Source organism: Ornithorhynchus anatinus, chromosome 17 (assembly GCF_004115215.2).
Source record: "Ornithorhynchus anatinus isolate Pmale09 chromosome 17, mOrnAna1.pri.v4, whole genome shotgun sequence".
Classification (NCBI taxonomy): domain Eukaryota; kingdom Metazoa; phylum Chordata; class Mammalia; order Monotremata; family Ornithorhynchidae; genus Ornithorhynchus; species Ornithorhynchus anatinus.
Genome location: NC_041744.1, coordinates 7,321,789 through 7,348,348, shown reverse-complemented (window position 1 = coordinate 7,348,348; position 26,560 = coordinate 7,321,789). Strand labels below are relative to the sequence as shown.

Here is a 26,560-nt window from a genome sequence, read left to right as displayed (position 1 = left end):
TTGTTGAGTTAATGTAAATACTCCAATCAAAATTGCCTTCCTTCGTAGATCATTACAATTAAAGGAAAATTCTAAAAAAAAGTTCGGTTTTGTGAAAAATAATATTCCCTTTAGCTAATATCTGTCCTACTATAAACATAGAAAATACTATATTTCAAACTTGAGATTTAGAATTTATTCAGCTAGTTCAGCTCAAAACAGATTTGATAGCTATGCTTCCAAACCAACAATCTAATCAGCTACTTAATATCTAGAACTGCATTTTGTGTTTTTCACACAAAATGGGAGCAGTATCATTTCTTAAAGAATTACACTTGAAATTTGCAGGTACTAGATAGGAACTAGCTAATTTTCATATATAGAAGATCTGCCTACTTGATATATATATTTTTTTTTTTGGCAAAATAACTGCTAGCTGTAAGAATTTCTCAACTGTTATATGATAAATCCTGATTAAAAATGTTAAAATCCAGTCTCTCCAACCCAGGTCCTTCTGACTCCCAGTCCTGAGTTCTATTCACCAGGCCACGCTGCTTTCATCCTCCCTCCCAACCCCACAGCACATATGTACAAATCTGTGATTGTATTTATTTATATCAATGTCTGTCTACCCCTCTAGACTGTAAGTTCGTTGTGGACAGGGAATATGTCTGTTGATTGTTATATTGTACTTTTCCAATGCTTAGTACAGTGCTCCTCACACAGTGATCGCTCAATAAATACAATTGACTGACTATCTGTTTGGGTACTAAATTGAAGAAAGTACATTATTAAAACAAACATCAGTGTTTTTAAAACTGTCTACATAGAGAAATTGATCCATTAATTCAAACAGAGCTGCAGCTTCTCGATCCCTTCCCATCCATTTGGTTAACCAACCTCGAAAGACACTAAAATACTATCATTTTTCAAAATGTCCAACAGAGTTAGTGTACTGAAGAGAATTAACATAAATAATTTATTAACCTCTGCCTGTCAAAATACATTTTAAAGGGGGGAAAGGATAAAGTTTAAAGTGGTTGGCAGGGCATTCTAGGTTTATCTCATGGGGACATTTGATTAATGAGATCTCTGGAAAACTGGGAGATCTCCAGAAGAAAATTATTGTAAAGCCAACAGCTTTTTCCTCACATAGAAAAGGCAGAGGTGATGGTGTCTTTTCTGAAGGGCTTATTTTGCCAGAGCTATTCATTTCTTTGAAACCTGCAGGTGAAAATGCTTCATTGTGTTCTAGTACTCCTCAGTAATTATTATTGAAATAAGACTACATTTTCAACCACTTACTCCTTGAACGTATAGAGCCCCTTTTTTCAGAGGAGATATGAATTGATATGTGTATGATTGATAGCTAGAAGCACTTCACATATATCATCTCGTTAATCACAGAACAATCCTGTGACGTAAAAAGGATATTATCGTCATCCTTACTTGTAAGGAAGTTGAAGGCCGGAGAGGTTAAGGAAATTCCTCAGAGTCACACAGCTATGCAGAATTTGTTCTGGGAAAAAGACCAAGGCTTCTAATTCCAGGTCTAGGACATTGCCCACATGAATAATTCTGATCCTGGCACCCGTTCTAAGATGGCTGTCTCTTCTTTAACGGATGGTGTTCTTTGCCACTGAATAAATCGTCTGCTTGGTCCTAACTTCATCAAAGCATTTAAGATGAATGGGAACTCAGACTTTTGGTGATTCAATTCAAATTCAGAATCAGATTCAAATATGGGGTGTCTTTTGGGCCCAAGAAGCTGTAATTCTGTAACTGTATTTCACGTACCCTGTTGATCTAAAATATAAAGTGCTTTTTTAAACCTGCAGGTTCTTCGTACCCTTTGTTGCAGTTATTCTGGTAGAATCTTTAACTTGTACATTTCACTATAGTTTGTGAAAATAGAATAACGACTCAAAGAAGTTTCAAAGAGGAAAATCTTGAAATAAGAAGCATACTTGCTCAGTCGAATCATTTTTGTTTCTCATATTAAATGGGTTATGAGTTTTTACAGTATGCTGGTGTTTCACTTGGGGCTGTATAAATTAAATTTTTTTCTCCTTGATGAATCCGATGAAAAGATAGATCTACTCTGCCTTACCTAGAATTAAAAACAGTAGATCTTATTTTTAAAATTTCACTTTCCAATTTTGCCCCATTATTTCTCTAAATGAGGTTCGGAGTCTGTAAGTGCTTTGAGTCCAAAAGGTTATATATTATCAATATGTAAATTGGCAGCAGTCTTAGTAGAAGGGCTCTTATTAAAATCATGGAACTTCGGAAAATGATCAAACTGTTTTCTCTCCTGGATCTCAGTGATGGGTCAGAAGGGATCAAGAAATGTGTTCCATTTTCTCACCAAAGTGCTTAGTTCAATGTACTACACACAGCTACTGTTTCAGTAAAAATTATGTTAGCTCCCCCCAGATGGTGTTCAACCATAATTACCAATGACATGTAAGTCATGCGTGATACACAACATGAGGAGAGGCCCATTAGCCATAGACATTGGAGCCCTGCAGCGGCTCAACATTTCTCTCCCCATGAGCCGAGTGCAGGACTCTGAAATTCAGGGCCGTCACAATATCTGTTAGGGCCTAATTGCATTTTCAGAGTAGGTGAGGAGAGAGGGAAAGCAGAAGGGGCAGTGTATGTCTAGTTGTCCCCAAGCCCTCAGTACATTGCTCTGCACACGGTGAGCCCTCAATAAATACAATTGAATGAAAATGAATGCATCATCCCTGGATGTTACCAGGACTTGTAGTCCCCCAATAGTCCGAGGGGTCAACAAAATTACAGTGCATACCGGCAGGCAGTGTAGCTGCTATCGTGCACCCTACCTTCTCCAGCCTTCCCAGGCCCAAAGCAAATCATGGTAGCCGTCAATCCAAGCTCAGAAGCTACATTTTTGTAGTGGAAAGAATATGAGCCTGGGAGTCTGAAGACCGGGGCTTTGATCGCAGTTCGGCCACTTGGCTGCTGTGTGAACGTGGGCAAGTCACTGAACTACTTTGGGCCTCAGTTTCTTCATCTGTAGAATGGGAATTCAATACCTGTTCTCCTTCCCCCTTGGACTGTGATTCCTCAGTTGGGATAGGGACTGTGTCTGATCTGGTTATTTTACATATATCCCAGCACCTAGTACAATACTTGGTGCATAGTAAGCACTTAACAAACTATTATTATGATTATTGTTGTTGTTTTCCCACTATTTTTTCAATACCTGGACCAGCCTGGCCTAGGCATCCACCTGAAACCTACCTAAGCTTTCGTACAGAGTACAATAAACGTTTTGTTTTTTCCAAGTTCTTAAAATGGGGACAGAAACTTTACAATGCAGTCAAAATTGAAACAATGAAGAAAATATTATCATGATAGAAAATATAATGGAATGTTTGTGTGAACCTCTATAATGGCTTGTGTCACTTCCTAGTAAATGTGTTACTAAAAAAACTCCAGTTTTCCATTTGATGAAAATAGTAATTGCCCTGGGAAGCAATTTTTCTTCTTAGGTTTGCTCAAGAGCATAGTTTCAAAGCTAGAGGAATGCATTGGTTAGTTGGTTTAGACCTGTGTTTTCCCACCTTAGCTTCTCTCTTATATCCCTGGAGATCCTCAGGTGAGGGGAGTGACTTTGCTGATAGGCCTAAATGGAGATCTGAAACCACAATTCCAGAAAGGTAGCAAACTTGAACAGTAAACAACCCCTTTATGCTAGAGACAAGTAGTCATCTAAAGCAAATGTCAGTAGACCATTGTAAAGCAAGCTATATTTTCCCCAAGGGGTTTGAGCCAGTTACCGATAGTGCTGGGATGTTCTTTGATTGGAAATAACTGGGTTAGGCCATATATGGATAATGGATATAGCCTAGGTCTAAAATTGGGGATGGATAAAAATATCTCTTGATAACCAGAATTACTTTGTGCCCATGCAAGTAAATGATAATCTCTTGCAAATTACACTTCAATCCTTTTTTAAAAAAAAATGATAAGCATTTACTAAATGTCAAGCGCTGGGTAATATGCAAGCTAATCAGGTTGGACAGTGTCATAATCCCCATTTTACAGATGAGAGAACTGAAGCACAGAGAAGTGAAGTAACTCACCCAAGGTCACACAGCAGACGTGGTGGAGCCAGAATTAGAACCCAGGTCCTTCTGACTCCCAGACCCATGCTCTATCTGGTAGGTCATAACACAGCTATTTGACCTTGGGCTTTAAAATGGGGCTATTGCAATAAATTGACTGGTTGTCCAGCATTTTCAGATGTTTCTGGGTTTACCTCCCTTGTAAAAACCTGGTGCACTAGCCTTGTAACTGACCACTTTCAGGGTAAAAATCGATGCCACTCAAACTAGAGTACTGCATGTGGGGATAACTGATTGAAGGACTTGGATACTAGGTAAGGACATTCCTTAAGGCTGCCCAAGGCTGAACTTTTTTAGTAAATAGTCAAATGCAGCACAGTTAGGAGAGTCCTGCTTTTTGTGTCATTAAAAACCTCCTCCCTTAATGTATTTATTATCCTCAGGAAATTACTACAATCAAGGAGAAATTCGCAAGAAAGAACTCCTACAGAGCTGTGATGTTTTGGGGATCTCGCCTTCCGATGTAACAGTTATTGACCACAGGTAACTCATTTCCCATGATGCAGGATTCCTAATGCCAGAAGAACAAATCAATGCCCACTGGGGCCATAAAGGATAAAGTATTGAATAGGAAGGTCTTTTTTTAGAGTAGTACAAGAAGTTCATTTTTAAGTGTCACTTAAGGCCGGTTATTAACTTCCTCAATCATGTTTATTGAATGTTTACTGTGTGTGCACAGAACTATACTAAGCGCTTGTACCGACAGCTGAGATGAGCAGTTACCTGCTGTTCTTATTTTTAAGACGGGAGCTAATTTTCAGTTTTAAATTACAGTCAAAACTGAAAAATATTCGAAAGCTTGAAAATAATTTCCAGAAGAGCTGTAACGGAGCTCATGCAGCATCCCTTCAGAATAGCAAATAAATTCAGAAAGTCAATATCATCAGGCTTTGTCCTTAATTCATTTCTTTATCCACCTCTTGATTTGGCAATAATGGGTTTCTTAAAGACATTGCATCAGAGAATGGAGTTCGTCATCCTTATTGGTTTCTGGTTTTTGTGTGTCAAGTCCGTCCCCGAGCAGTAATGATACTTTTTGGGATTTACTGAAGCCAAGGGCTGAGCTAGCTTCCTCTTTCTGTAACTGTTAGGAGGCTGCCTTCTGTTGTTAGTTAATACCCAGTCAGTGTGGTCAGGTTACAACACAAAAGATGGTGAAGACATAAGTTACTTTCAGTCAAGGAGCACACAGAAAAGTCAGACGCGCAGAGTCACAAGTCACCTCAGACTCAACATGGAGAGGAAAAGGGATGAGCGATTACATCATTGGTTCCAATTCCCATAAAATTAGTTCTTCTTTGAAGGAGAGAAGCACAGCGGGAAGGGCCAGTATCTTTATTAGGTCCTAGATCTACTGATCCATTGGTTAACTGCAGAAGTTTGGAAGGCCTCATTCTGTGTGCAACTGATAACCTGGTTTCTAAAACCCTCAGGGGCATCAGAAATGGCATGGCCTAGTGGAAAGAGTATGGGCCTCAAAATTCGAGGACCCGCGATCTAATCCTGGCTCTGCCGGCTGCTTGCTGTGTGACCTTGGACAAGTCACTTAACTTCTTTGTGCTTCGGTTTCTCAACTGTATAATGGGGATTAAATACCAGGTCTCCCTCCTACTTAGATTGTGAGCCCCGTACAAGACAGGGACTCTGTCTGACCTAATTATCTTGTAACTACCCCAGCTCTTAAACAGTGTTTGATACATACTAGGTGCTTAACAAACAAACATCAGTAAAGTAAGCAGTCAACCAGTGGAACCTTTTGAGAATTTACTCTGTTCATAGCCCCGTACTAAGCGCTTGGGAGACTACAAGTGTAATTAGACACAATCCCTGACCTCAAGGTGCTTACAATCTCTAGCAGGGGAGACACACTAAAATAAATTACAGGTAGAGGAAGCAACAGAGTTCATTCATTCATTCAGTCACATTTATTGAGTGCTTATTGTGTGCAGAGAACTGTACTAAGCGCTTGGAAAGTGCAGTTTGGCAACAGATAGAAGCAATCCCTACCCAACAATGGGCTCACAGTCTAGAAGGGGGAGACAGACAACAAAACAAAACAAGCAGACAGGCATTAATAGCGTCAAAATAGAAATATAGAATTATAGATATATGCACAGTTTAAAGAGATATAATGGGGCATATAGGTGTATACATGAATAAGCGTATAGATGGGGAAAGGTTGAAATGGCAGCAGGAGGGGAAATAAAGTGGAGAGATGAGAGACTGATCAGGGAAGGCCTCCTGGAGAAGATGTGATTTTATAAGGGATTTGAAGATGGGGAGTGTAGTGATCTATCGGATATGAAACAGAAGTTCTAAAGCAAGGGGGAGGATGTGAGCAGAAGGTCAACAGTGAGAGAGATGGAAGCACAGGGGGTTGGTTGGCTGTACAGAAGCATGCAGTGGGAAAGGAGCAAGGATAAGTGGAGGGGAAAGAGCTGATTGAGTACCTTAAAGCCCATGGTCAGGTGTTTGTGCTTGATGCAGAGAGGAATTGGCAGTCACTGGAGGATTTGAGGAGTGAAAAAAACGTGCACAAAATGTTTTGCAAATAACGAGTAAAGCGCCGCCACAGCATTAAGGCTTTAAACTGAATAGGTAGACTAGGTTTGAGGTGAGTTAAACTTTAGTGGCATCGACATCAATTCTGCAGCTTTCAGCTAAGCATTCTTTACTTCCCTGGTGTCCAGTTCAGTGCACCACACCAAGTGGGCACTCAATAAATACTCCTAGTACTATTACTGTTGAATCTCTCGGCACCTACATTTTCTCTTCTTTAAAGTGGAGGAAAGATCCATCCTCTCCCTCCCTCTTAGATTGCGGACCCTATGTGGGATGAGAATGGGGTCAGATCTGATCGACGTGTTTCTACCTTGTTGGCACAGTGCTTGGCTTAGAATAAATTCCTGCTACTAGCCATCCAAGATGAACTGCAAGGTCTGGTGGGAGAATGGTGGGAAGGGAAGGGGGTTAAATTCACAGGTTTGAGAAAATCTCCCAGGTCCTGGGGGAAGGTGCAAACCAACATCCATTCCTTCCCATCTCTATGGACTCGCTAACCGTGGGCCATCTCCCCACCCGCCAGGCACCTGCATGTACTTGAACTAAGATTCAGGATGGAAGGGGCAGCAGGATGCAAACTTCAATCACTCAACGATATTTATTGAGCATTTATTGTGTGCAGAGCACTTTACTGAACGCTTGGGAGAGTACAATATAGCAGAGTTGGCAGATACATTCCCTACCATTTCATTATCTTCCCTCCATCCTCTCCCTTCTTCCCGTCGTGGGGAATCACACTGCCCTCCCTCCCCAGCCCCAGCACCTTGTCTCATGCTTTTAACCTTTATCTCTCTAGACTGCAAGCTCACTGTGGGAAGGGAATGTGTCTGTTATATTATTGTGTGGTATTCTCCCAACTGTTTAGTACAGTGCTGTGATTGATTGATTTTCTGTCATCACCCCAATGCTTGATTGGTTTATTGATTTTCTCTCGCTCTTCATCACCCCAGTGCATGCTGATGCTCCGGTCAAGCAGTCTGGCCTACCCATCTCAAACATCTGACTCTTTCTAACCCATTAGCCACAGTTCCCACAAGTCCGCCTCGGGGAATTGCCCTTCCCTGTCCTTTACAAATCCCTGGTAGAACCAGATTTCATCATATACATTTGGAGTCTTGAAATCAGTGATGATGAGAAATGGGAGTGACGAAGTGTGGTGTAGACTCTAAGCTCTTTTCAATAATAAAAATAATTATGGTATTTGTTAAACGCTTACTGTGTGCCAGGCACTGTACTAAGCGTCGGGGTGGGTACTAGCAAATGGGGCTGGACACGGTCCCCCTCCCACTTGGGGCTCCCGGGCTTTCCCCATTTTACAGATGAAGTAACGGAGGCACAGAGAAGTGAAGTGACTTGCCCAAGGTCACACAGCAGACACGTGGTGGAGCCAGAATTAGAACCCATGACCTTCTGACTCCCAGCCCCGTGCCCTATCCACTGCACTATACTGCTTATGGGCAGGGATCACGTCTACCAACTCTGTTATACTGTACTTTCCCAAGTGATTAGAGGAGTGCCCTGTGCTCAGTAAGTGCTCAATAAATGCCACTGATTAACTGGATTTGTTGATGTGGCCTGTTAGAATAGAGCTGAGGCTCGAACACAAAAAAACTGACCTCTCGTCCAATCCTTTAGTTCTGAACCTAAACCTGTAGTTCACTGTTGCTGTCCAAATGATGTCATTTGAAAACACATACGTATTACCAGTCCTCTCTTTTCATCTCTTTCAATTTGTACAGTTCCTCAGTGGGTCCCATGATGTCATGCTTTCTCCAGACCTATTATTTATTTGTAGATTGATCTGATACTCGTGCTTGAAAGAGCACCGAATGCTTTAGACATAATAGAATCATAGCATTCATATTAACGAATGATCCTGCCCTTTCAAATGAAAAATATTTAGAACCCAAGCATGAAATGTATCCTTCCTTTGTACTCCTCACTGTTCAGGTCCTCACTATAGTACCTTATCTGGGCTCCGTAATCAAAAAGAGCCATGCGGAAGTTGAAGACGATTCAGAGAAGAGGCCCAAGGTATTAGAAAATGGAACATTTGAGGGAAGGCTTTTCTGTAACTCATGCTCTTCAGGCCTCCCCAGGTCATCTTCTTACTGTGGCTCGTTCTCTACTCTTCTTTACTCAGGCCTTTCCCCTGGTCTGGAAACTCCTCCTCCAAGAAGGCTTCCTTGACTAAGTCCTCCTCTCCTCTTCTCCCACTCCCTTCTGTGCCACTCTTACTTGCTCCTTCATCCATCCTCCCTCCCATCCCCACAACAAATATGTATATATCTCTGTATATAGCTGTAATTCATTTATCTTTCATCTATTCGATTGATATTGTTTGTCTCTCCTTTTAGACTTTGAACTCTTTGTGGGCAGGAATGTATCTGTTGTTATATTGTACTCTCCCAAGAGCTTAGTACGGTGCTTTGCATACAGTAAGTGCTCAGTAAATGCAATTGAATGAATGAATGAATGAACCTTCTTCCATTATCAACCCATCCTGAGCAAAGAATAATAATAATAGTACTTAAGGGCTTAACATGTGCCAATCACTACACTAAGGGCTGGGGTGGGCTTGAGATTATCAAGTTAGACATAGTCCTCTATCCTACATGGGGCACACAGTCTAAATCGGAGGTAGTACGATTTAATCTCCGTTTTACAGATGAGGAAACTGAGGCACAGAAGTTAAGTGACAAGAGGAGGAGCTGGGATTAGAACGCAGGTCCTCTGACTCCCAGGCCTGAGCTCTTTCCACTAGGCCACATGCTTACTTGAATTATTTTTTATGTGTCTACTCTCTTTCCATTCTCTTGTTTCTATCATTTGCTCTTTGTTCTTCCTCTTACTCCTTCTGTTAATAAATTAATTTGTATCTGCCTATAGCCTGCCTCCCCCATTAGATTGTAAGGTCCTTGAAGGTAAGGATTGGATCTCTTCCCCTGTAGTCTCCCAGACACTTAGCATCAGTGCTTTGCACCCAGTAGAAGCTCAGTAAATGCTATTGATTGATAGAATGAATGATTGAAAGGAATTGAGGTTAAAATTAAAAAGGAAATTGATGGAGTCCAGGCTTCAAGTATGAACATTTTATAGAGGAGGGTGAACAGGATTTTCCTGTCTACAAGAAGAGGAAATGAACTTAAATCAAAGAATGAAGGATTTAGGTTTAACAGAAGGAAGAATTTCCCATTCAAAAGTGGATTAGGTTACTAAGGAAGGATGAGAAACCTTCTGAAAGATTTTAAAATAAAATACAAGAAATTCTACATAATCCAGGATTCTTGAAATGGGGTGCTATATGAAGGCAGAGGACTGGACCAAGTGATCTACCTCTAACCTTCCTTCTACTTATGTGATCCAGTGAAGCATATTCCTCTGGTGGTGGTCAGTGACCAGAAGTAAGAACTCTGGGCCCTGGCAGCCAGCCTGGCTTCCCCGGGTTCCCTTCCTGGTGGTCTGAGTGGAAGGTGGGAGGAGAGCGGAGGAGGAGTGCTGAGGCCCGGTTAGAAGGTTAACTTGGGAGGAGTGAACAGTGGAACCTGGGGTGCAGCAGGAGAAGGGAGCAGAAAGTAAGAGGAAGACAACTGAAAGCTAATGCTTAGGAGTTTGGGTTTAATGTGAAGAAAAATGGGAAGCCCTTGGTGGTTTTTGAAAAATCCAGCCGGGAGTTGAAGAGGACTTGAATGAAGATGTGGCTGTTTAAGTGGAAAAGAGGGACTGTATCTTTGAAATTTTGGAAATTGAAAGCCAAAATAATTTATGTGGGAGGCAAAAAGGAGTCAAAGATGAGATCAGGGAGCTTGTAGTCAGAGAAGGTGGTGGCTGATTGTTGACTGATGGACAGATTAGGAGGAGGAGAATGTTTAGGAGAGTAGGTGAGGATTCAGTTTTTGATATATTAAGTTTAAAGGGCTAGGGGGAGATAAATGGGAAGATATTCTGGGAGCAGAAACAGATACAAGATTGTTTAGCAGGTGAGAGGGCAGGGCTGGTGAGGTAGGTTTGTAAGACAGCCACATAGAAGGGGAGCTTAAACCAAGGAAGCAGACAGGCACCCACAGAGAGCAAGGGAAAGGCAAGTTGAGTTAGAGGACCCAGCAAAGAGTCTGACAGGACTTCCAAAGTTAAAATGTTAGAGGAGGAAAAGTGAAGGGAGGATGAAGGAGGAGTGGTCAGAAAGGGCGGAAAACACCAGAAGAGTAGCAGTCAGTGAAACCGGGGTTAGAGGTTTCTGAGAGTAGAGTGAGGTCATCAGTATCAAAGACAGCCAATATTATTATAACTAACTTATTTTTAAAAGGTGTGGCCACAAAAATATTGTGACAGCTGCAACATCAAAATATTTTTTGATAACCACTTCTCTCGGGTGACCTCTGATGGACTTCCAGGATCGCACTCCCAGAGCCTTTTGAGGCAGCCCAGTTTTTTGGTCACTCCAGAAAAGGGTCCCCTAGTTCTCCTAAAGTCCTCTCTCACTCCCTCCCCTGCTGTCCTCCAAATCTCTGAGTTGTGCACCATCTCAGCACCTTCACACTCACAACCACCACAGAACACCTGTGCTATCGATTTACACATTCTACTGTTTAAGCATTTGCTTTTCCACATACTCTTTTCAGTGTCTTCCATTTCCTACCAGCTATTATTTGGTATCTGCCTCCCTTGTTGGATTTTAAAATCCTCAAGGGCAGGAATTGTACCCTTTCCGGCTTTAGCCCTCCCATATGCTTGGTTCCGTGCTCGGTGGTATTTACTGAGCACTTACCATTTGCAGAACACTGCACTAAGCACTTTGGAGAGTATAGTGCAACAGAGTTAGTAGACACGTTCCCTGCCCATAACCAGCTTAGAGTCTAGAGAGGTGGTGGTGATGGTGGGTGATGTTCCTGAAGTGGCAGCTCTTTGTTCAGGAAGGAAGCCATTAGCCAGGATGCCCTCTCCCTATGAAAACAGCCCTTTCCCTGAAACAAGATCATAGAAACTGGAATTATTTTTCTGACAGTCATTGATTGTTCCCTTGGAAGTGTGGTAAAAGTAGAGTGGGGGGAAGAGAGGGAGGATGCAAGGGGTTGAAATTTCACCACTGAACAGTAAGGATGTCAAAACAAATAAATCCTCTCTGTGCTTCAACGCAGGCCCTTATTTGCATGCTACTTGCTCTGCTCTTACGAACACTGCTTGCTTTACCTTGCCAGGGTTACCGTACCCTTACGTTTTGGTAAGGAAAATCCAAAGGTTTGGATCAAATCCAGCCATTGTCGGACTCAGATGAGTCATGCAGCCTAAATTTCCTCTTTCTTTTCATAATCCACTTCTATGTTAGTTACGTTTTAAAAATATAAATTTGCAGAACAAATTGGCTAGTGTAGATTTTTCACTTGCTTGATTAATGAACTGGACTTGGATCACCTCCTTGTCTTATTTGGGCCTACATCCCCTGACATTGAAATAAAAATTCTTAACACCGAGGATTTCCTCAGATTAAAGACAAATTAAGGGTTGTAATTTAACATTTTACAGAAAACTCTCGTTAAGTAAATATCAAGTTATTCAAGCTAGCACTCAGTTTGGCCTACTGCTATTTCCTATATAGCTAGATGTTGTGCGGTTCTTTAATAAAAATGCAGTCACTTCTATTAATCAGAGGTTACATTTATTTTCGTTAATCAGTATTATCCTTAAAGTACTGATCACCCACAAAAGCAAGGGCAGAGGGAAGGCAGAATGCGTCCCTTTAAAGAAATATAAACCTGAAGGAAATAATAGCTATCGTATAACCAGCACAAAACTTGTTATCTTCAAGGACTTAGAGATTTTCTAGGCACCTGAAAATAGCAGCAGGACTCAAGGCTCCTTTGCGTAAGAAATGTACTTCTTGCTAATCCCGTGGGATGACTGCAGGTAGCAATAAACATGACAGGCATTCTAATCGGAAGGTCTAGTTTGATAAGTAAGGCATGGGACAGCGTTATAATCTCCCGGACTGTACCGATTTTGACGTCTGCCTTAAATTTAGTTGGCCATAATGTGCGATCACCACCCTTTGTCCTTGACCTTGACTCGGGAGCCACACTGCTGATGCCCAGGCAAGTACATGATCAAGGATAAAAGGCTACCAGGATCTGCAGGGTCACATTCCACCTGGAGTTGTGAATTATTCAGTCCCTTCATAGCTCTCCAGTAATGCCGTTGGCACAAAAACCTTTTGGTTTGGCCCTGAGCAAAGCAAACTGCGAGCTAATGCTGTAGCAGATTTGGTGAAGACAGGCTGAGTTACTGGTAGAATCAGCCACTGCCTCTGTCGTACGAAAGCAGTTTTGCTCTTCAGTTTTTTCAAAGAGGAAACTTTCCAGTCACAGCTCGGGGATTTACCCAGTAAATAACAAAAGATCTGGCTCCAAGTTTCCCCCATAGTTCCCCATTTGAGTTACAAGTACTCAAAATTCTGACTCCCCAAACTCACTCTTCTGCCCGAGTCTCCAGGTTTACTATTTGGTGGCCAGATCTTTATTTTCTCCCAGGCAGTGGACTTTTCATTTGTTTTGTCATCGACTCAGCCAATGTGGTCCACCCTGTTTTTCTAACCAAGGGAAATAGACTTTTTTGCTCTTGCTCTTCCTCCTGTCGCACTTCCAGCAAGTCTCTCTTAACAAGGTCCTCTGCTGTGCCTGCTAACCTCAGGATTTACCATCCTGCCATGGAAAGTGTCTCTAAATCAGGACATTCCGCAAGCTGGGACAGTCAGAATAGAAGGCAACCCGGACTTCTGGAGAAGTGACAAGTGCAGTTGGGATGATCTTTTGTATACTTCAGCAAGATCTGTGACCCAACAGAGATCTGGTGTTATTTTTAAATGGGATTTTTATGAAGTGCTATTGATTTTAATTGTTTAAATCCTGAGTTTTATGGGAGGCCAGGAGGAGGCCAGTGGACAAATGTCATGTGAATAAAATATACTTGTTATCCTGAAAGCAGTTGTAGCTTCTCAAAGTTCTCCTAATGCATTTGGATGTTGCTGACAAAAAGAACAGACTTGCACTCTTCCTTTTATACCTTCAGTTCTGGGGCTGTTGCTTTTTTGTTTTCTGTTCTTTCCAGGAAGTGGATGGTGGGGGAGGTGGGGGAGTGGAACCTCATGCATTTCTCCCAGTTTGACCTATTTAGGGCTCCCCTTTTTCAGTTTGTATTACTAGGGTGTAGAAACTCACTTCTTTGATTAATGTGCATCCTCCATCTGTGCTTGAGGATTTGTAGAGTTTGGGACCTTGTGGTTCCAAGAGAAGCCTATGGACCTGGTAAATCCACTGAAAACAGGAATTGATCTAGGATGATTCTTAGGGGCAGAAGACTCTTGGTACTGCTGATGAAAATGCCTTCTCCAAAAGACAGGTCTTTGCTGTAATTATTTCTGCAGGGTTGAGGTCACACTGGGGCATCTTGGAAAGACAAATGAAAAGCCCATCACTGCCCGAGAGGTATTAGAGAATTTCCTCCCAGAGAAAATCTAGAGTCACTGCTTTCAGAGTCGTCATAGCCTGGATTGGTTATGAATATGTGGCCTCCTTTTTTCCATCTGCTGATTAATTCATTCCTTTATTTTCCCCAAGAGAAAGGGGCCAGCCTTGCCGGTAGTTTTCATTGATCTTTAGGGTTCAAAATGCTACCTGATCTGCAAAATTTGCTTTGCCTCCTCAGCCACTTTCCACCTCACCTTCTGACATCAATCAATAGTATTTAGTATTTATTGAGTGCTTACTCTGCATAGAGTACTGTACTGAGCATTTGGGAGTGTACAACAGAGGAAGCAGATGCAATGCCTTGCCTCAGGAACCTACAATTTAGTGGAGGCGGGAAGAATAATAATAATAGTGATTAAACACTTACTTGTACTAAGCACTGGAGTAGATACAAGAGAATCAGACTGTACGTAGCCCCTGTCCCACCTAAAGCTCACAGTCTCGGAAACTGAGACACAGAGAAGTTAAGTGACTTGCCCAAGTCATACAGCAGGCAAGTGGCAGAGCTGGGATTAGATCCCAGATCCTCTGACTTCCACTTCGGAGCTCTTTCTACTAATCTTTTGCTCTCCATGCACCACTTGCCTAAAATAGGCAATTACATTTTTCTCCATTTACTCCCTGTTCTCTTTAAGCCTGTGGCCAGATTTCTGTTAGAGGGTCAAGGTTTCTTTAAGGTTCTGGGTTTAGGGACCACTGTCAAATTTAGGGCCATATCCCACATACCACTTCAGCCAAGGATGAGCTGTCAAATTTGTCAGGTGTCATCTTGGAAAGTGACTCAAGAGTCTGCCAAGCTTTGCCATTGCTTTTCCACTCCCTTCAGGGCTTTTCCTTCCCACCAAGCAAAAGGAGCAGTGACTGGAGGGAGCAAGGGTGCTAATGAATCTGCCTCTCTCCCTCACACTTATCAGTCTTTTCCTTCCAGCCGCATCTCAGGTGATGCCCCGAGTGTATGACACCGGTAACGAGAGCTATATGTGTTTACCCCCTTAGTTCTATGGAGATCTCCTCTTGATGAAAAGAAAGACCTACCTGCCCTGCCTATATAGTCTCCTATTTGAGAGTTTGGCATAGACTGAGGAAATTGGCCAAGAAAAACAACTTAAAAGCGGTGTTGTCAGAGAGGAGAGGAAGTGGGAGAGAAACTACTAGAAGTTATAAAGGACTCACAGGTTTTTGTAGCTTTGGTGTGCTGACCTGCAGGGATACGACAGTCCTGGAGAAACCTTTCCGAACTAAATTTAATTCAATTATCCCGGCAATTCACGACAGAAAAGGCCACTTGTCTATCCCTTTCTTATTCAGGATGAAGGCAGTGAGTCATTTGGAGCAATTAGTGTATTTGGTCATTATTAGGCAGAGCCCAGCAGTGACTGAAAAACGAAAGGATGTAAATAATTTGGGGATCTCAGAAAGTCAATGTACATGCTGAGCCATTGAGCTAACTAAGGGGAGGTTCCACTGCCCAAAAGCCTTTACTGGATTTTACATCCACTAATGAACGATTCCAACTGAAATCAGATGCAGCAGATATAGCCCTTGTACAATGAACAAGTAGTTAAAGTGTGAGCCATTTAAAACTGGGTAAAGCTCAGGAGAATAAAATTTTGGAAACTATCCAGCACTAGCTTTGAGGATGGGAGGTAGGCTAAAATATTTAACAGTTCCGTTCCTTTCAGGTTTGCACTCTAAAATGGAAAACTCTGCCTAGTCATACTCCTAGAAAATAGAAAGTCTTCCCAAAATTTCCATCAAGTAAAGATGCAGCTGAAAGCCCAGAGTATCAAAAGCCTGAAGAATCCCAGCAGGATTTTCAATTTATTTTAAAAATAACATGCCCTCTTCCTCCTTTTAACCTCAGCCCAGGACTTTTCTGGTTTCTCTGGTTTTTCTAATGGTTTTGGAAAGGAATGAAATTAAGTTGGAATTGGAACCTGAAGGGCAATCAAAGGAGCCAAGCTCAGCATGGTTCTTGGGCAGAGGGGGTTGAGATCTCTACCTGGGTCAAAAATCTGGGCCTAAGGTCCAGATCACCTTGACCCAAGCTAGGCCTAAGGACGTGGGGCCAGAACAGATGTTCTGAACAACAATTCTTTGGTTTCTCAGGAACACCTAGAGTGGAAATAGATGTTGCATGTTACTAAACTACACATCAGCAATGCATCCTTTCTCCTCATCCACATCAAACAACTCTGCCATTCCACAGAAAGTGGTCCTGATGCAACATCCCAGCCTTAGCCTCCTGTGGGCTCTGTATACCACAACCCAAGACATCAGCCTATTCACAAAACCTAGGAATAAATTTTGCTTTTAAAATCAAAGTCATTCAGAGAAGTGAGCAATTTGCATTTTCAGTAACAAAAAGCATGTTCTTCTCTTCTCTCAGCACCTATGCCCAAGGAGACCTAAGGCCGATCCAGGCATCTCAGCCACGCTTCAAATGGCCTTTCAGATGGTCATGGGGAGATGACTCGGGCAGGGATGATCATCACCATCATACACTTAGGCTACTGAGGCAAGGAAAGATCATTAGACTTGCACAGAGTCACTAACAAGAGTTAGAAACTGAACCTGAATCTCCTGTTCTATTTCCCTTCCTGCAGCTTTAGGCACGCTTATAGGCCACTGACACCCTTGAGGGTTTGCTGTCTTGGGTGGGCTTCACAATTTATGAGTAATAATTGAGTCTTTTTCCTTTAGAGGTTAAAACACACCCTCTCGGTAATTTAGGCAGGGGCTTGGAGTCCCACATCTGTTCGAAGTGCATAAGACCTTAGCCATCAGTGCAATCCCTTGCTGCCTGTATGTTAACCACCCATAAATAGCTAAGAAGGAGTTTATTTTTTGCAGCCGAGGGATGACAGTTTATCAGGTGCTGGTCTAGAATCACCCTCCCCTTGCCCCCACTTCTCTTTCTTTATTGTATTTCCTCTTCTAACCTTTTCATAGAGTAATAGAAGCCTGGATGGAGAGTATTTTAGTGTCTGTCTCCCCCACTAGATTGAAAGCTGCTTGAGGGCAAGGGATCATGTTTACTAATTTTACTGTTCTCTTCCAAGCTCTGAGCACAGAAGATGATTGATTTCTGGGGAGGCGGAGTGCTAGCAAGCAACACGAGGCACCACCTACTTCTCTTTAAGGTTCCACTGGGGCCTTCTCCAGCTGCCCCATATGTCTCTGCCTGGGAACAGAGAATTCATTCTGTTTGGACCATTTTACTGTCTTTTCCAAGAGCCTGCAGAAATCTCCCAGTTAGCTCAGTAAAGAGGCCCATCTGGAAAACCTCAAATTTCCTAAAACCTCCTTAGACAGATAAAACCCCCCAAAACCTTCATTCCGCTGAAACCTAGTAATTTTCTCTTTATGAACCTATTTTTTTCCCCTCAGTACCCAGGGAAGTGATCCAGTCTGTAGAGAAGCTGCATGGCCTAGTGGCAAGAGCACGGGCTTGGGAGTCGGAGGACGTGGGTTTTAATCCCGGCTCTGCCATGTGTCTGTTGTGTGACCTTGGGCGAGTCGCTCCACTTCTCGGTGCCTCAGTTCCCTCATCTGTAAAATGGGGATTAAGACCGTGAGCCCCACGCGGGACAACCTGATTGCATTGTATCTACCCCAGCGCTTAGAACAGTGCCTGGCACATAGTAAGCACTTAACAAATACCATAATTATTATTATTATTACCATCTACCATCCCAAAGTAAATAGCCTGTGATCCCAACTGTTCCTTTCTCAGTCCCCCAAGAGACAGGGAGGGACCATGTCTAATTCCCACCTGGGTATTCTCTCCCAACGGCTTAGAACAGTGCTTTGCATAAAGTAAACATTAAATAATAAATGATAATAAACAGTACTACTATTAGCAAACTCTCTCAAGTAGTGTCTTGGCCATGTTGTTGGGTAGGGATTGTCTCTATTTGTTGCTGAATTGTACTTTCCAAGCGCATAGTACAGTGCTGTGCACAGAGTAAGCGCTCAGTAAATACGACTGAATGAATGAATCGTACTTCTGGTTGTGCAGAATCCTTCGGCTGTCCTTCAACAGCCCCCGAAAGTCCTTTCCACCTGCTCTGCATAGGAAATGGTGGTAGTGAGAACAGACACTGTTTCAGGAAGGGCTTCAGCAGCCATTTGTGTTTTTTCCTCCAGCCAGTGTCTTGGCAACTAGTAATCATGTGGCTTGCCGGGGAGGAGGAGGCCTACATCTCTCTGACACCTTTATCCCCCAAAGCCCCAAGGTGCTTTATAAATGATGTGAACCGAGCAGGAGGAATGCAGCCACCTGTCTCTTGGCAGCTGCTAGCTACATTTCCCTTACTCCAGAAACCCCCCAGGTAGAACAGGAACAACCCCAGTGGGTGGCAAAGGATGTAATTCCCCACCCCTACCCCCAGCTACCTCCGAATTATGCAGATTTATGTATACTCCATCTCCCTAAGCACTGGCAATGGCACTCGCCAGCAGGCTCCAAAATGCACAGGAAAGTTAGTTGCTCTTGCCAACACCTCGTTTCTCTCGACTGCCAACTCTTGCCTTCCCTCCGCAACCAGAAATGCTTCCTATTGCTGGCTTGAAGCAGCATGGCCTAGTGGAAAGAGCACGGGCCTGGGAGGCGGAGGACCTTGGTTCTAATCCCCCACTTACCTGCTGTGTGACCTTGAGCAAGTCATTTCACTTCTCTGTGCCTTAGTTCTGCAAAATAGGTTTCGCTATCTATTCTCACTCCTAAATAGACTGTGAGCCCCATGTGGAACTGATTATCTTGTGTCTGCCCCAGAGTTTAGTAATAATAATTTTAAGCACTATGTGCCAAGCACTGTACTAAGCACTGGGGTGGATACAAGCAAATCGGGATGGACACAGTCCCTGTCCCAAAGGGGCTCACAGTCTCAAACTCCATTTTACAGATGAGGTAACTAAGGCCCAGAGAAGTGAAGTGACTTACCCAGGGTCACACAACAGACAAGTGGCAGAACTGGGATTAGAACCTATGACCTTCAGACTCCCAAGCCTGTGCTTTATCCACTAGACCATGCTGACAGTGCTTAGCATGCAGTAAGCACTGCATGCTTACTATTGTTTTTATTATTATTGAGGGAGGTGAGAGTAGGGACTAGGGGTTCTTTTACAAACACCTGATTTTTCTGGTGATGTGCTCTGGGAACTGAGTATGTGACATGTTCCCAAAGAGAGCCCAGGGTTATCTCCCTGATCCCAGTTCTTAAGGTTTCGTGTCTACTTTTGGGGTCCAACAGAGTGAAGGGGAGTGGGAGAATTGCTGCCCAAAAGACTGGGATTAGGGGTCAGAAACTCCTCAAAGACCCGGAACTCAACCCATTCTGCATTTGGAAGATATTTGTTGAGCCCCTTCCAGTATTAAGGTCCAGGCTGGGAGATCATCCACTGAATGCAGTGAACTGTACTTGGGAAAGTCCCATAGAACAAATGACAAGTTCACTGCCTGTAGGGAGCTTCAGTCTCCCAGAGGAGACAGACATAAAAGTACTGACAAATAGAGTAAATAGAAAAGTAGTTTTTTGTGTTCTTTTTTTCTGGCAGTGCTAGTGCCATCTGAGCATAGGAAACAGGGCTGGAAGAGAGCTGGAACTAGCCAGAATTTGGCTCCGGTGTAAGAAAAAGTACTAGAATGGGTGTTTTGAAGGGTAAGGAATGATGGAACTTTGGTGCACTCTGACATTATGGTGAACACACACCACACCACACCCACCCACACACACATTTTTTGCAGTTGAAGGTGATGCCCTTGAAAGTGAAATTTAGCTGTGGGTACAAGCATGACGTAAAATGTCAGTGCGAGATGAACAGTCCCTAGCACTCTATGCCCCTGCAAAGATCATCCCCTGATGTGCCGATATAGTTGTATTTTAAGTGCCTAGAGTTAGGTCTGTTTTGCTTGTTAGTCTCACAATTTTCCAAATTTCTACTCAGAAAGAACAAGCTTCTTGATTGCACCAGAGGTAGGTAGATACTTTGCAAATGATATGTGAAACAGCAAATAAGCTATTTCCTATTACCCTGTATTATTGGAATTCTATGAGGGGTTTTGGATAGGTCTGTGGTTAAGATGTCCATAATGAGAAGAAAAGTTAGAGGTATACATCCAGGGCTTAAAACAGTGCTTGGCACATAGTAAGCGCTTAACAAATACCATAATTATTATTATTACCTGACCTCCAGGAGAACACAGCCATTGCATTGTTCTTTCCAACAATCTTCTTCCTCAGTTGCAGGTCGTGTTTGGAGCAGGGTGGACTCATGCTCTGATCCAGGGTAGCATTGTTCTTATGGACCACAAAACACACTTTCTGAAGAAGAAATTAATCTAAAATCACCCTAATATCTAGACTTCAATATTTTTGTCTCTAAGATGGTAGCCAAGCTACATTACTGAGAAACAGTGTGGCCTAGTGGATAGACCCAGGCCTGGGAATCAGAGGGACCTGAGTTCTTGTCTGTTGTGTGACTTTGGGCAAGTTGTTTCACTTCTCTGTGCCTCAGTTACCTCATCCGTAAAATGGGGATTGAGACTGTGAGCCCCATGTGGGACAGGAACTGTGTCCAACTTGATTAGTTTGGTACAGTACCTGGCACATAGCGTGAAACAGATACCATAGAAAAAAGAGTGTTAACAGGGAAGAGGACAATAGAGAGAAAGGGTGTCAAAAGAGAGGAGGTGTTTACAGGCAGAGTGATTCTGAGCCCAGTAAGAACAGTCAGTCAGTTTTATTTATTGAGTGCTTACTGTGTGCAAAGCACTTGGGAGAGTACATTGTAACAATAAACAGACGCAGGTATTGGGACCAATGTAACTTTATATCCACCCCTGTACTAAACACTCAATTAAGCCCTTGAGAAATACCTAATTTAGAAAATGACTCTTGGGCCGCTAAAAAAAAAGACGCCCAAAGGTGCACGAAAGGTAAAGCATACTTTCCTAAGTTTTTTCATTCAAAGTCAGCGTTCCTATTATGAGCAGATGCTTCTCCCATAGTCTGATAAATACAGTATTTTTGTCAACCATTTAGGCAAATGGTTAGAAACCTGTGGAAGAAAATTCAGCAAGGTAAATAGCCATTTACCTGCTCCCTGATATAGATTCAGTGCTGAGATGGACAGGTCCAAATTGGAAGCCTGTCCTGTCCCCAGAAAATCTCTTGACCCCAGTCAAGACTGTAAGCTGGGGTGTGGACTGCAAATGCCTTGTGTGTGCACGTCGCCTACCAACTCCATTGTAATGTACTCTCCCAAGGGCTTAGTACAGTGCTCTGCACACAGAAATCGCTCAGTAAATACCATTGATTGATTAACGTTGACTGAGATGAGATCTCCTCATTGGGGGTGGTTTGCCCATTAGAGTGTAAGTTCCCTGTGGGCCTTGCGCTTCTGTTGTACATACCCAAGCTGAGTACCATGCAGTTCACTCAGTGAACACTCCCCCAGTGTACACTCAGTGAATCCTATGACTGCTGCTAGAAGTAGTCAGCTATAGAGGTTGGACAATTCAAGCCTTGATAGAAATGCTAGAGCACCTGGGTGCCTTTAGCAGGGTTTAAATCTTATTGAGCAGCATTGTTATTCAACCTTTTCCCACAAGCTTATGCAGCTGTTCTTCCTGAACATGACTAACCCCATGTAACATTTAAAATGTTGAGGTTGAGCTGTGGGAGTTATTTTCTAGCTAGAACTCTGAGGGAAAAATGGGAATGGTTATTTTTCCCCTAGCATGCTCAAAATGGATTGGGCCCAAGCTTTCCAAATAAAACCCCACAGTGCGCTCTGGTCTGATCCAAAAATGTAAAGTCTCATCCCCCAAATGGAGCTTTTGAGAATCCGAGGAGTAGAGGAAAGCAGGGGGTAAGAGGAAGAGTTTTCAGAGGAGTGTTTTTTCATGTGGATGACATAAAAGATTCGGGGAAGGCAGCATAGTGCTGCTTGAAAAGTGATTAGAGAGGTTTAATACTATGACATGTAAATAATTCATTTTCCCCAAACTTAAAGCATCTTGTCTTCCTTTCTCCATTCCAGCACTCAGACACATCCCCTCCCCTCTATCTTTGAGTTGATCGTTCTTTGCCTGTTGCTTTTCTCTGATGAAAGGCATTCTTTTTGACTGCATGACTCCATATCTAAAAAGGTGCCTTTATTTAAAAACCTTTTTCAGAAAGCCATCCCATGAAGAGAGTTATCTGAGTTGAGACAGATTTGGTAGAGTAACCTATTGTACTCTCCCTAGTGCTGAGCACAGCTCTACACATAGTAAGTGCTCAATAAATACGATTGACTGACTTGCAAATAGGCCTCATTTCTGAAATAAAGATGAGGGAGAATCTGTGGGCTGAGGCCCTCTTTAGGCTTCTTTGTCTCTCCCTCATTTCCACCCCATCTTCCAGCTCTTAAATCACTAACCCCTTTAGAGAGGTCTAGAACTGAGCTAAACAGGGAAAACTATGGTGAATTTTTTAACTATACAGTGAGGACTGAAACATGGGTGTATGAGGGAAGGAGCTTTCATGGGTCATATATAGACCCAGAGGAGACCTTTTTTTTTTTATCCCACTGAGTCCTCTAAGACTTTCCACAGCATTTGTCATATTGCTACCACTCAGTTTCTCTGGATTTGTCTTCCCCAACTGATGCAAGCAAAGTCATTACATATTTTACTGGTTATTGAATAACCTCAAATATAAAGGCATTGGGGGTGAAGCCTTTATTAGTCTAGTTAATGGCTAGAAGATTGTGTGTTTCCAATTACGTGACATGAAAATGAAAACTCCAGAGCCAGTTAAACCATAACTGTATATGACTGTGCCGAGTGCCAGCATTTAAAAATTTGATTTTCAGAATTCATGTAAAATTCTAAAGCCACATCCTGGGCCACCGCAACCGTGTAGGTCTTGGCCGAGCCCCACGGGGGAGGAGGTAAGATTGAGGCTCCGGAGGAACACTGGGCCCTGGAGAAAAGGTGGACCCACCATGTTGCTGGAGAAAGAAGAAGAGAAGAGGAAATTTAGGAGGACCTCCCATTCCCTAAGAAAACACAGCTGTTTGATCCAGAGCTTTTACAAGGAGGAGAATTCCATAGAGCCAAAGCCCCTGGAACATTGCCTCCGCCTCTCCACCCCAAACTTGGGGTGCAGATTGGGGTAGGCCCAGGGGATCCTACAGGCCAGAGTGGCCCAGTGGGTCTGGCCAGCGACATTCTCATTGCCCGGTTCTGGGATCATTCACTACATTCCAGGATTGCCCCTGAGAGGGCCTGGCCTTTTGGTTCAGCCCTGAAGCCTCCACAGAGCTGCTTTGGACCTGAATCGACCCTACGTCGACTACTAGTGCTACAAGAGCTGCAGTAGCATGAGCTTAGTGGCATGGAATGGGTGAAGTGAAAGTTGGAGGATATTAAGAGTGGAGATTAGACAGGAAAAACCACCTGGAGGAGTTGTGATTTCAAAGATGGGAAGAGATGTGGTCTGTTGGATATGAAGTGGTAGGGAGCCAACATTCTAAAAGAGGGTGGGACTGAAAAGTTGGTGACTGACCCAGGAGGAAAGAATGAATACATAAAGGCACAATATCATAAGAGCCGAAAGACGGTGATAAACCCAATTAGAGCACCAGAACATGACAATTGAAGGAGCGGATACCAGGCTCCTTACATCCCAGAGTCCAGAAGTCACAACAGCCAGAGGCAAAGCTTTCCCAACATTCCAAAACTTGGTTGGTTGGTTGCTGCTGCTGCTGCTTGGGTCCTTCCCACCCCACTCAGGCAAGGCAAGACCGGCAGCAGAGCCTCCAGAAAATAATCCAGCGCTTAGAACAGTGCTTGGCCCATAGTAAACGCTTAACAAATACCATCATCATCGATGTGCCAAGCACTGTACTAAGTGCTGGGGTAGCAAGTTAATCCGATTCCGCACAGGGCTCTCGATCTAAGTAAGAGGGAGAACAGATATTAAATCCCTATTTTCCAGATAAGGGAACCGAGGCCAGAGAAGTTAAGTGACTTGTCCAAGGTCACACCGCAGACAAATAGCGGAGGCAGGGTTAACACCCAGGTCCTCTGACTTCCAGGCCTGTACTCTTCCCATTAGGCCACGCTGCCTCCCAGATGACCCTGGGTGAGGGGCAGTGATGGTTCCAACCACCTCAGAGCATGTTTCCAGCATGGATTCCTTTCGAAAATGGTATGCTGGTGAGAAGCAAGAGCAAAGCTTCCATTCTGTTGAGCATTGCTCAGGTCCATTAATGGAGGACTGATGCAGTGGAAGAAGGCTGTAGAGAAACTAGAGAAAGTCCAGAGGAAAGCATCCCAAATGATTCAATACAATCCGGGCAAATGGTGGGAGGAGTTAGGGTGGTATGGTCCAGATAAAAGAGGCTAAAGGGTAACTTCTAAACAGATTTCCGGTATAGGAAAAGAGGACAATCTGGAGCTGATCGTAGCAGTCCTTATGATGAACAGAGCTGCCCTAGCCCTGCAGACTCTGCTTGAATGGGACTTTACCCATCAACCTTTACCCAAATGGTTGAAGAATTAGTGGTTCGTTTAAAAGAGGCCTCACGAAGTCATGTAGTTTCAGTGGGACCTCTTTTAAATAGACTCCCATTAAAACTCTCTGGAGCCCTTGGGGCCAGTTTTTTGCCTTAGGGTTCTGTCTCGAGCGGAACATTGCTTTTTCCAACTCTTCCAGCACTTACAAATGTGCTAGATTTACTCTTTCCCCGGGCATCTCGGAGGGTCTTCCGTTGGTCATAAAACACCTTGGAAAGTTTAGTTTCCTGCGAGTTCCTGGCCTCTCTTGGCTCAAGATCATCCTCTTGTCCGTTGCCGGGTAAACACGGCCTGATTTTAAGAGTCCAGGACCGTGCACCGAGACTCCTCGTCTGTATTCTCTTGGCCATGTTTTGACGTGGAGCATCCTGTTATTTTTGTATCCTGTGGCCGTCGTGTAGCTCTTGCAGACCTCCCCACACATGGGAGGGAATTCATTCATTCGAAACAGACACTCCTAGCAAACAATCGGAGGTTCAACAAAAACACTCAGTCGTAGTCCCCCAGCTTCTCATTATATAACTCCTAAGACAAAGCTTAGGGAGCTCATCATTGCTCGATGAGTCACCTGGGAAAAGGTGAACTCCCCCCACCCACCCAACCTACTTCAGCTCCCTGACTCTTGAGACCACTCTTAGGTTTTTTTGCCATCTATGTGGGTGTGGTACAGTCTCTGTGTTTTCACGGCCACAGGGTTAATTAATAAATAAAACCAGTTTGGGTTGGAATTGGGAGCAGGGTAAGAGAGGGGTTTTATTCTGCAGGAAACTGGGTCAGCAGATTGTTATTATTGTGCTTGACAGACCAATATGGTTTTCATTTAGGAGTGAACTCAGTTGACAACGTGTACGGTCCACTTCCTCTTCCCAGAACTGTGTCCTTAAACATTGCTCTGTACATTACTGTGGGATCCAGAGAAATGTTTGGCCAAGAGAGCCCAAGCAGAAGGCGACGTTAGATCCCAACAAAAGAGACGGAGTGACAGCGAGATGTTGGGGAAAGGCAGAAACAGCAAGTGCTCATTCTTATCCCTCAGTACCTGAGCTGTTAACAGAGGCCCGCTGCAATCTCCTGAGGATCTCTGGGGTCATTTTGCTCCTACAGATGCTGCTGACTGCAGCGCACTTTCCTGCAATTGTAAATATCAACTGCAGTTAGCTAGAAAGCCATCTGTGCTACTTCCAGAAAAGACTCGCTACAGAGACGTGGGCTAAAGTTCAGGGCTTGTTAGACAACAGCACGTGATCATCGAGGCTTTCCGTAGTCTCCTCGAAAGCACAGCTGCGTATAACGGTTACAGTTCATTTGGGACGCAGTCTGGGTTCTCGGTGGAATATAGCCTATGGATCCATTATTCATCCATTACTTTAGCTCTTCCTAACGCATTAAGAATGCCTCAACAACTCTAACATCACTTCCTCCCTGTCCATAAGTGAATTCTGAAGTGCCTGTAATTCTCTTTGCCCATCCTTCAAGTCTTTTAGTATTCCATCCGTGATGTTCCTAGGAGAGACATTCTGCTCTGTCATACATTTTGCCAATACAGCGCTCCCTGCACAAGCTTATCCACTGGGAGAAAAAGGAAGTGAGGCAGATGTGTTTCTCCTCTTTAACTTGGATTGGTGAAGTGAATCAAAAGCTTAAGAGAGTCAGCAAGAGAGAAAACAGAATTAAAAGGATGGAAATTTTTGTATTTAGTTTAATCCATGCCCATCAGATAGCCGCCAGGCAGATTTCCAAATATAAAAACACAATTACATAAGCTCAATCAG

The 26,560-nt window shown here is 43.3% G+C and overlaps 1 protein-coding gene across 6 annotated transcripts in view; it reads left to right on the top strand.

Moving 5' to 3' along the window:
* PIGL (phosphatidylinositol glycan anchor biosynthesis class L) overlaps positions 1–26,560 on the top strand; it is a 94,513-nt gene that overhangs the window by 3,762 nt on the left and 64,191 nt on the right. For all 6 annotated transcript variants that reach the window (XR_003765630.1, XM_029081882.2, XM_029081884.2 and 3 more), the window contains exon 2: positions 4,520–4,619. Coding sequence is in view for 5 of the 6 variants with exons in the window: in XM_029081882.2 (XP_028937715.1) it covers positions 4,520–4,619 (100 nt within the window). In the remaining variant the exon portion in view is untranslated. The remainder of the gene's footprint in view (positions 1–4,519; positions 4,620–26,560) is intronic.